Here is a 12,173-nt window from a genome sequence, read left to right as displayed (position 1 = left end):
TGTGCGGCTTAAAGTAAAGTGCAATTTTTTGTGTATTATTTTGTAAAAATATGATATCGATATGAATTCCGATTTCCCGCCCATCCGTGTAGACATGCTCGAGAAAAATAACAATGTAGGAAAAGGGGCTCCACATACATATACATATAGGTCTGTGCCCCCTCCCCAATACTTACGTGTAAACGTTTACGCGGAAATATTTGAATTAATTTTTACTTTCTTATTCATATTTTTCAGTTACATACATTAAATTATATTATTTCTCTTTCTAAATTACTATTAGTATTAACATCATCAAAATTAAGACTTTCTGCTTCTTTTACATCGCCGTTTTCCGTATGTAAGCATAATCTGATTGCGAGTGTATATGTATAACTTGCTTCAAATTTCAGGAATCACAATTAATACTCTTAAATAACTAATATAAAAAAAAATTAAAATTATAAATACTATTAATATGAAGTAATTAGTTAAAAACTTAAATAAAGGACGAACATTCGTAACTCCTATTACAATACAACATACCATAATAGCTACGGTTATTTTTATTCAAATTTAATCTATTGACCCTTTCAATAAAGAAAATTTGAACGGCAATTGTTTAAAGAATGATGAGGAAATCGTGAATGCTATTAAAGTATCAATATCGTGCACTAAATAATTTTAATCCAGGATACCAGATAATAGATTATTCAAATTTATTATTGATGATAATTAAAAATGAAAGGTGCATTGTGAATGTTGCACAACGCGAATGCAGTATGGCTATTTTAACCGGTTTCAGAAATTATTATTATTAGTTTTGTTACTTGTTAATTACTAGCGAATATTATTCAAAATAATGGACAGTTCTACTTCAGAATCGAACAGAAAACGTTAAATCTGACACCGGCTTTTTTAATATTCTAAACAAGGTAAACAATCAATAATTAAACAAGGCTAATGCAACTCGTTACGTTAATGTAGAGCGAACAGTAAATTCCATTAGCAACTGTGGCTCAAGAAATCACATAATTAAATCATGAACGGAAGCTAAATCGCTTCGCAACTTTGTCTCTTCTCTCGTTTTCGTGGAATGATAGCATGGCCGCGACTCTGTTTCTTGCTGAAATCAGGAGAATAAGGATTTCGTCGGGAAATATAAAGAGACTGGCTTAGCCTCCGCTTGACCCGCTTACGTTAACTCGCCCCATTCACTGCCGAGTTTCTCGAGTACTTTGCAAACTTTAGCGCGTTCGTGGATAGCTTATAAGTATAAGTAAGTGAGCGAGTGAGTATGTGTACCCTGGTTATGTAAAGTATTCACCCTGACGGGATACTTAAGACGAGGATCTTTCATGTTGCAGATTTACCCAGGTTCGGTAAACCGTTGAACAATCTGACGGTCTCAGTGGGTCGTGAAGCCATTTTCACCTGCATCGTGGAAAATCTTGGCCCGTACAAGGTGAGACGTGTTTCTTACATTCGACAGTACTTACGTATTCGGCAGTCCATACACTGCACATGGAATATAATTTCATAATCGTTCTAAATTTTTTCTAAAATTACCCTCAGGACCGGATTAAGATGTCTGCTACCCGGAACTATCAAACCTTTGAAGATTAATAAACTTGATTTAACAATTGAAATTTATTTTAAATGAAATTAAATAATATTTAATCATAAAGAAAAAGAGCTATAGTAAATAAAATTTTACTCAATATATTTTGGCATAGTAAATGGACGGATTATAACGGGGCCCAGGGTTGTAATGCTCCTTAATCCGGCGCTGAATGTCCCTAACTAGTAAGGTGAATTTTAAGGAACAAACGACAATCAAATGTCTGTTTAATTTTTTATTAAAGAATATTTTTAACTTATAAAGTTTATTTATTATTTTAGAAGAATCATATTTTTATTCAATAATTAACTGGCTAAATAAAATAATTCGGGTATGCCAGACCTCATATTACCAATTAATAGCTAGACATACGTACTTTCCAAAATACAAAAAAACACGAATTTTCGTGAAATTGAACAGTCGTCCAAAATAATTGATTGACCATTTATTTTTTTCTGCAAAATCATTCATTTTAATACATTAATAAAATGATACAGATTCATATAACAACCCAATATATACCAACACTATGAAATAAAAGGATACATTATATTATTAAACAGATGAACAAATAATTTAAAAAAATTGTTTAGTGAAGCTTTGTGTCAAACATACCAGTTATAATAATTTAATTAATTTTTCGTTGATCTTAAAGTTAATCACCAGGAGTGGGCAGGTATTCTTACCGGATATTGGATCTTTTGACAATCGCATAGAAAACTGCACTGTTAAATTGATAAACACTATCGGGGTCAAGGTATTAAATGCCACGACTTTATGTTCTCACAAGATTTAATATAGACGCCGCTTACAAGTACAGTTGGAGACTGTTCGTAAAAGAGATGATCGCTCCGCGTTTTCCGCTGCCTTTATATGTCATCACGGAAAGGCGTTACTCGTTAGAAACTCCGAGGGTGGAGCTTCTTCGGCAACATCCTGATTTTTGTCAGGGGAAGTTACAGAGTCCAATGTGGTAACCACGTGCAAGAAAACTAATTCTAAAGCCGTAACGGGACATGGCTGGCAGCATTTATGGCAGGGTAGCCTATTCTGCTACGTGCGTGCAAAAATATAAAATAATTTTGCCAGCTCACAGACCCCAGGGCAGGCTTAATTGCCTATACCTAAACATCTGTAAGCAATCAATGTTAACTCCACCAATGCTCCATGTGCCACCACAACACTTTTCCTTCAATTAATTTACTAGCATTTTACAGACCTCAAGGTCCCTGATTAAGTTAAAACAGTTGGGATAAGATTATGTAGTCAGTTTCTAATCTTCGGTCGTGTCTTCTCATAAAAGATTTCAACGCTCATAATATAGCGTGAAATTGCACAAATAACAATGTTAATGGTGAAAGACTATTCAATAGTTTGCTAGGTCATAATATTTTTCTTCATAATTCAGATACCATTACACGTTTTGATTATTATAACAATAGCAAGTTCAATATCGACCTGGTCTTCACCACTTCGGATTTGGTTGAAAAAACTCATGTTGACATCTTGGACGATACTCGTGGATCTGATCACTGTCTCATTGATATAAAAATTAACGCCGAAAAATCTAATCATATTTACAACAAAATAACAAATAGATTGTCGTAGAAAAAAAATGAATTGGATCAACTATCAAAAGACTATGTCAGAAAGCTTCTCCTTGTTTTTGGCACCAAATTTTGATAATCTGGATTGTGTAGAGAAGTATAGTTTCCTTATCAGAAGGACGGTTAGTTGTAATAACATTGTCCAACAGTGAATTTGTGTTCCGATTCCCACTAGGTGATTCTTATAGTGTTTTGTACGTTTATTACGAATCTGCAAACTGTTTTGCTCCTATACGTAGAGTTGTTGATAAATTTGATTTTGAAAAAAAAATATATTTTTCAGATGTTAACAAATTTTTTGACGTAATTATAAAAGATATTGAAATTCTATTTACACTAAAAGATTCTGTAGACTTTCCTGAATACAACAATATCTATCTTTAATACATTATAAATGTTTAAATATGTTTAAACGATCATTGAACGCGGAGGGACCCCAATTTGGCACCAATTTTTTAGGATATTTTTCAATTTATCTGAAAAAGTAGAGGTCCAGCGTAAAATCGAATTATACCACGCGATAGAGCAGATTTTTATCTCGAGAAAACACTCGGAGAAAGTTGCAACATCGATTTTTTTATCAAGCCAGAAAGCGAAATATATAATAGCTTCGCGGGAGACGAAGTACCGACAGTGGTGCTCCGCGTTAAGACGGTTGCTCAGCGTCCCACCTATATTATCGTTAAAGCAAATTGGTAATCTACGGAAAAAACCTATCAAAATGACTTATCGCTCTTTCAAAAGAAAAAAAAATTGTCCAAAATGTTATACGGTAACGCTTCCCCCAAAACAAGATTTTTATGCAAAAAAATGCATTTTCACAAAGTTCCCCAAACTTTGGTCAATTTTAAGTGTCATATTCGCAATTAACAGGTCCAAAAACATAAAGATAGACTAATTTCATACATTTATATGAAAAGTGGCAAATTTTGGCAACTTTTGGACATCGTTCTTTGCTTATTGCTACCGACTCTCTTAGCATAATTAAATTTTTACAAAAACCAATCTTTCATTTTAGCATTAATAGCCATCTTTTCGAAATTAAAACTAAATATGCTATCTTTGCTTCTAACAATAATAATCAAAATTTTATCAAATTCATTTGGACGCCAGCCCACTCTAGAATTATTAGTAACAAAATAGTGGATTCCCTTGCAAGAGAAGCTACAAAGGAAATGCCTACCTCAGATATCAAGGTTCCGTTTACTGACTTATTTTGCGATCTCGTCCCAGTAAATGTCTCTGACCGTCTGTAAGATAATATTTGTCAGATATGTGCATTATATTAAACTTTTTTTTATCTATTTTGACTGTATGCTATTATGTTTAATTGGAAACTGTTGACAATAAACAGCATAGTGTTACGTCGCAACTCAGGAAGGCAAGTAAAACTACACGGTATCACTTCCACACGCGTTCGTTTTATTAAATTAATAATTGAATTTCGGACAATGGTTCAAATCTCGCACAAGAACTAACTATTATTAAGCAATAATAATCGTCGGATTCTTACGTTTCTATGTGTCATCAGTTTCTGGGCTGCCGTACCGTGGGAATAGGGAATGCAGGGTGTTATCTCTGCTAGTCAAGCTAGCAGAGGTTCTCGCCTAACAATAGTAACGACAATCTTAATTTAAGCAATAAAAAGTAAAAAATAAAATCCGAATATAAAATACTCGGGTCTAAAGGGTTAAAAGTGTATAAACTTATTTAGCGGAAAAAATTTGATTTGTACAGACAGCGGACGACAGAAAATTTTTTCCCTTGCATGCTGTATATTACTGAACAATTCCGCTACAATAATCTCCAAAAGAAACTTTACAAAGATCAAGCGAACAGAAAAGAAAGGAGATAGTACAAATCGATAGAAGCCACAATAAACAGTACAAATAAATTCGAGAGCAAGAATTCCGCAAGAATTCGTATCCAATGCGTATCTCAGCAACTCCATTTAAGTAGAAATAAAATCCCATCGGGTGTGAGTTCAGCAGTTTGTTAAGTGGATCCTGACCCCTTCTTCCTTGCCCCCACTAACACTTTTATCCGTTTATTCCTTTTTATTCCTTTTTATTCCTTATATTTTTCTTCTTCTTCCTGTAGAATTTAAGCACCCTCCCCCCCTTCGCGAGACGACCCTTTCGTTTCACTAACCCTTTTATCCGACCCCTCTTCCGTCGCAAGGATACGCGGTACAGTTTGGTGGATAGAATCGTTCTCGCAGTAGGAATAATTTTTACCCAATAAAAACTCGTAAGATTTGCTTTATGGGTGTGCACGTGCGGGTAAGCACACCGGTCTAGAATCGATGCATTATTTTTACGTTCGCAGCCAACGACATCTCGCCGGAAATGAAAATGTCGAGGTATGCTGACCGCTGCTGATACCCGGTCTGGGGGAAAAAAGGAAAATAAAAGCGAGTGCCACTTTACTGGCACAAAGAACTCCACTTTCAATAATCGACACGATGCCTGCGGTAAAATTAACGTTTTCCACCGGCGCACTCGCTTCTCTGCGGTGTTCTTTGAAATTTGAAGCGGCATTGTATCGGGTCACGTCGATACGAATTCAATTAGTTTGATAAAGTAATTATCAAAGTTAAAATTGTTGTGAAAGGACCTCGGATCGAAACTATATTTGTTCGCGCAATAATAACAGGAAAGGAGTCACGTGAAAGTAACGCGCCCCCTGAAGTATATCTTGTGTAAATACTTGAAAGTTAATCACTGCCTTAAAATGGTAATTGATGTACTTGCAACTAGAAAGTTAATTTTGATCACATTATTAGCTATTCGACACGTTCGTGTCACCTCAATTTTCTTCTGAAGAAGACTCTGTTGTTAGGGTAACTACATCAATTTCTAAAGTAATCAAAAGTCACTTAATTGTTCTTAAGGTAATATATTGCTATGCAGTAGGCTTTTAAGCATCTTATCTTAAATGCATTGAAAACGTAACTTTCTCTATTAACAGTTCGTTTACACGTCGAAACTTGCCGAAATTCGACGCTTAGAAAATATATTCCTCAAGTAATATAACAATCGAGGAAGTTTCAAAAACGAAGACAACAACACTTTTACATTAGTGTAAGTAGGATTTTATTCTGGGGTGAGTCAGGTCTCTAGAAAATTCAGAAATTTTAGATACGAAGTTTTGCAATTTTTTAATTCTGAAAGGGTATAGTAGAATAAGATGGTCAAAAGTGCCCTTGAGCCGATTTTATTCAACAATGCACCATTTTATAGCTTATAATAAAAATCCATTGTACACCAAGTTTCAGCCTTGTATCTCAACCGGGAAGGTAGTTACAGGGTCAGTAAAAAAAATGGTTTCTGCCATATTTTTCCTATTTAATGGTATTCAAAAAATCTGAAAAAAATTGAGGACACCAGTCATGCTAATATCGAACTACTATAAAAATGAAAATCTAATGTCTTGAAAGCTTCTACCCGAAATCTCCATTTTTCGACTATTTCTTGCGTTTTTGATTTTCCACGCCTAGGATTTGCAACCGAAAAATCTGAAAAAATTCACAATAATAAAGAAACATGGCTAAAATATTCTAGAATTTTTTCAGATTTTTTGAATGCCATTAAATAGGGAAAATATGGCAAAAACCACTTTTTCTTTCTTATCCTATAACTACCCTCCCGGTTGAGATACAGGGTTGAAACTTGATGTATGTAAAATAGTTTTTTATTATAAGCTATAAAATGGTGCATTGCTGAATAAAATCGGCTCAAGGGCACTTTTGACCATTTTATCCTGCTATACCCTTTAATCTATTCAGAGACGAATTTTTTAAAGTGAGAAAGATGATTCAATTCTTCACTTGACTACTTTTTTTTATTTGATATTGACAGCAATTCAGTAAGTAAAACAAACTCGGAAAAGCAATAAATATGCAAGAAAAAAAATAGAATAATTTTAATTTAAAACAAATTAAACGTACACACATGTGTCAGTGTTCTTGAAGAGATTAATTCCATTACCAATGTTTTGGTAATCTGCAATCTTGGGATTCTGAAATTTTGAAAATCTGGAATCTTTAAATTCTGAAATCCTTTGTTAGAATGGTCTGATCTACATCGATTAATCATAACTATAACTTTGCGTGGAAGATTTTTGTTTGATAACCATGGCTGAACACTGTTTCCAAGATAATACCGAAAGAATTCTTTTGCCTTTGTTTGTCCCTGCCGCTGAATGAATTCCTTGGTACTCGAGTTGCATTCTCTTTTAAAAGATTCTCGATAGTCGGTAAAAGGGATGTGGATTCAGTTTTCACTTTGCTCTGTGGTACCTAATTTAGCTAAATCGTTAGCTTCGTCATTGTCCTCAATACCTGTGTGTGAGGGAATCCAAAAAAAACTCTATAGAGCTGTCGTTAGAGGGTTTTTGTTTAAATTCAAAGTATTTTTTTTTAATTTCAAGAATGTAAAGGTTTGTTGTTACATCCACCTTTAAACCTTGGAGGTAGAGAAGGGCACTGAGCGAGTCAGTGAGAGTTTTAAAATTATAATAATCGGCATTAAGGAGAGCATTGTTGAAGACAATATGTACATTCAACAGTGAGGACAGAAGCTTGGAGATGGTATACTTCTTTTAATCGAAATATTCACTAAATACAACTTGAAGTTGTAGAATTTCCAAATTTTTGAATTCTGGAGTCTTTTAATTATAGAAGTTCTAAAATTTTTAAATCTTATGATTATATATAGTAAGGAAACTAGTCTACAGTGTGAGGGGGTGGGGAAAACCCCCCGGCCATTACCTAGTTAAGCCAATGTATCTTTATCGTACCAATTTATTATTTACTATTAATTGTAATCTGCTTGATTATACATATCAGATTCATGTACGTTACAATTTGTCAACAAAATCAAAGCAGGAGAAAAGGTGCATACTACGTCACTGACAATTTTCTGTTATACGAATGTCGAGATTTTGCAAGTCACGATGTACCATTGAGAAATGAAAAATGAGAAACGAGGAAACTTTAAACGATACGATTATGTATTTAATACAGTAAAAATTCTCTCGGTGCTAATCTTACGAACCCCGACAAATTTCGAGGGCTCCAACTTCAATTAGGTTTAGAGTCGTAAAAATACGCGACGGTTAGGTCAGGGGCGTTTCTATCTCACTACCGCTTCTGCGGGAAGTAATTTCAACTCTTTAATGAAATTTTAAAATTTCCAGCCGACTTCGGATAATGTGCAAACTGTTACGCTTCACAATTCCGTTGTTTAATTTTCTAAAATTTTACTTGAATCACAGAATGTATTAATAGCAACAGCTTCAAGTTCATTTCAATATTTCAAAAATATTTTAGAATTCAAAAGTTTCGTAATTTCGTAATTTTAAAGTTTCGAAATTTTTAAATTCAAAGGTTCCGAAACCCTAGAATGCAGATTCTAAAATTTTACTTTTTCAAAATTCTAAAAGCTCAGATTTAGAGAATTCTAAAACTTCGAAATTCCAGAATTTAGAACACTAAACTTTTAGAATTTTAAAATTTAAAAACTTCATAATTGAAAAATTTCAAAGTTCCAAAATTCGTAACTTCAGAGGTACAAAATTCCAAAAGTCAAAAATTTTAGATGTTCGGAACTCAAAAATTTCTAAATTTCTAAAACACTTGGCCCGCTCCAGAAATAATCCTAGTTATGCTAGTGGTGATGCAAGTGACATTTTTATTTATTTTTTGCTTTTATTTCCAACATCATATTTTAGGACTTTACCAATCATTTTTCTTTTAAATTAAAAAATTTCAAAAAGTGTAATTTCCATCTTTTTGATTGAAATTACCATGATGTACTTCATAAAGAACTTATCATTTATTTATTCACTATGAAGATTCTGTTTTTTAGATATGACTTCCAAAATTGGTGAAATGCAGAGGGGATTTAATTTTTTGAATTCTGTTCTAAAAATCTATAATTAATTGTATTGAAAATAATTGCAACGGCATTAATGGAATCAAAGTTTTAAATAGTATTAAAGAATACTGAATCACTCATTAAGCGTACGAGATAATGAACTAAAGTTCTTAATTTAATTAATTAAAATATATTACAGTGTTACGTCCGAATTATTTTCAATAATTCGACCGTAGCTAAGAGCTATTTCCATTTTCTTTCTGATAGTTTTGAATAGTTTGACCGTTAACATACCGAATTTGTGTACCTCGTCAGTGCGTACCACTTGGAAATAATCCCAGGCGGGACACACAAAGGAGGCTATAATTAGTTCGATTCAAATAATAAGAAGTCAACCTTCCTTAGGACGATTGCCTCGTCGAAACCGCGTAGCAATAAACATATAGAAATTCGAACCTGCTAAGGTTAAGGAGAAATATTATCAACATCTTTCATTTATTTAAAATGGAATTAATCGGGTTAATTAAGCGTCCTATTAAATTAATAAATTAAATGAAACTGATATTGAGAAGAAAATTCTCTCTGTATCAGTCTTCCAATATTACTGATTTGATTGAGTTCGATTTGAACGAAATATAGAGCAAGTTGTTTTGCAGTATAAGGTATACAGTTTCTAACTTTTACAATTAATAAAAAGAAATCAAATTGTTTAATCTGTGACTCTTTTGCCGGAGTGCACTCTATACAATGTCTCTTTATATATAATCTCCAAAATTCGTTAGGCGCCAGTCACTTTCGCGTGGCAATTGGAAAAGGGAAATGCGGGGGTTCTGTACACAAGAGAGGGGCTCGCGGCTCGACCGTAGCCGGCCGTCACACACTACGCGGGGGAGTACGTACGGAAGGGAAACTCTAGGGCTGGGAATCTCGGGGTGGAAGGTTCGAGGAAGGTTCTTTACGTTACGCGATCGAAAGGGTAAACGAGAAAAGGGGATCGTTAGGGGTGGGAGAAAGGGGTACGTAATATCGCGGTTTACAATTGCGCGGACGTAGAAGGTGGTCGTACACGGGCAGATTTTACAATAGTAATATAAAGGCTTACCGATACGTCGTCCCCCGTACTCACACATTCACACACAGTCTCGAAAATCGCAATTACTATTCGCCCTCGCTTACAAACTTTGATTCTTTGCCTTCGCATTCAAGATGCTAATTACCGGCTCGTCGTTTTCGTAGCGACGGCGCAGGGCATTTTGGGGAGGGGATACAAGTCGAGGATTGGGACTTTCTGCTGGAACGGGCGCTAATTGTGGCGAGGGATCTATCGATTTATGATTGGCCGGTTATCGGGATCGATAGGGCTGCCGGAGGTTCGTCGATGTTGGGTTGCTGGGTTCTGGGTTCTGGGTTCTGAGACCGCGGGACGCTCCTTCCGTGGAGGGTTCTTTTGTCGTGTCCTTTCGTCGCCTCTATCGGCCCGATACCGGCGGGTGGAAGAGGGAAGAAGGTTAGGGAAAGGGGTGTTACGGGGGCAGATGCGTTGTGAGCGAAAGCCAAGGGATCTTGGCAATTGTAACCGGGAGGCACTCGTGTCACCACGTTACAAATCATATTTAATATCGATAGGTAAATGAAATATTTAATACTTTATATTGGTTGCAGCCTTAAAAACTGTTACGCTATATTAGTAATTGTTAAATAAGTTGTCTGAGGTATGGAATATAAAGGACCCGTCTGAATTTTTTATAGAATATCAACTTCAGTGCTAAGCTATTTTCGTTAAAATACCAAACTAACAAAACATAGCGAAAAATACGTATAAAACTCACCTATTCACTTCAACCTTTCCCATATATGTATATTTTAATAACTAAATATTCTATAGAGTACTGTTGCGTTCCGAACAGGAATTTTTGCGAAATTTTTCTTCATTATTTTCTTTAGAGACCGGATGTGATTTTGATAGTACATGTAGTATTTTAAGGATCTGTTAGTTGGGTTGGGTCTGTAAGATATTTAAGCAGAGTTTTGTTGAATTTTGTTCAAGTAGCAAATAATACAAAAGACTGCCCTCACGTATAAAAATCAATTTTATAAATATTTTACGCTTGGATCAAAGTATTGATACACATTCGAAAACTTGTATTTCCATATTCTATTTTACAGAAATATCGTCTCCTATTACTTGAAACAAATGAAGAATGTCACGATAGTCATTTAAATTGATTTTGTGCCGATTTTACAAGTGAATTTTAAAATACATGAACATTTAAATCCTTTCGATTCGAGTTTTTTTTTAATTTGGTTCTTTTTATATTGCTTTTTTTTTACCACCTAAATAAAGATTATCCTGAAGATTGCTATGTTGTTTATTATCATAGTTGCCAATCAGAGATAGTAGTATATAGTCAAATAAACGAAAAATATAGATATGATAATGCAAATATCATGCCACAAAGGGTTAAAAATATTAATTGAGTCGTATATGTATTAGATTTAGTTCGATAGATTCACCCGGACGGTTCTGAGGTAAGTGCCATGCCGTTCCTCATGGTCCTCTTACCAGAAGATGCAAGATCTTCTCCACTCTGTGGCCAGATTCTTCCAGATCAACCTTATGTGCTTACACATGCCATGCAGCACCATGACTTCGGGTGATCGGCCACACGCGCGTTCCTTCGAAGATCGGCGATCGAATCCTCTATCGCCGATTCATAAACAAAACATCCGCGACTTTTAGAATTCGCCGCGCCTCGAGTATCAACTACTGCCGCGCCGGTCCAAGTCCGATGACAGACTATAGCTCGGGGTATCGATAGCCCAAAGAACCCTGAGAAGTCGGTGAAAATCCTTGAAAAACAGATCAAAGCCCCAAATGCATTGACCCTGCCACGTGTCAACTCTTGCACGCGTGCTGACGCTAACATATGTTTCAGTATTGTTGAAAGGATTGAAGCAATCATTTATAGAACATATATTGCAATTGCACATAGATATAGCACAAAGCAACTATCGCAGATTTTAGATGAAAATTGTTCCAAAAAAGTGATATAAGTAACAATTATATAATTCTTTATGTCCGTTCTT

The 12,173-nt window shown here is 34.9% G+C and overlaps 1 protein-coding gene across 1 annotated transcript in view; it reads left to right on the top strand.

The window, feature by feature from the left end:
- The window catches only part of LOC114879613 (neurotrimin-like), a 538,060-nt gene that overhangs the window by 229,997 nt on the left and 295,890 nt on the right, over nucleotides 1–12,173 (top strand). Inside the window, exon 3 of the mRNA XM_046286422.1 lies at nucleotides 1,347–1,444. Coding sequence (XP_046142378.1) covers nucleotides 1,347–1,444 — 98 coding nt within the window. The remainder of the gene's footprint in view (nucleotides 1–1,346; nucleotides 1,445–12,173) is intronic.

Source organism: Osmia bicornis, chromosome 7 (assembly GCF_907164935.1).
Source record: "Osmia bicornis bicornis chromosome 7, iOsmBic2.1, whole genome shotgun sequence".
In the NCBI taxonomy this organism is placed as follows: domain Eukaryota; kingdom Metazoa; phylum Arthropoda; class Insecta; order Hymenoptera; family Megachilidae; genus Osmia; species Osmia bicornis.
This window is presented reverse-complemented; position numbering and strand designations above follow the sequence as displayed.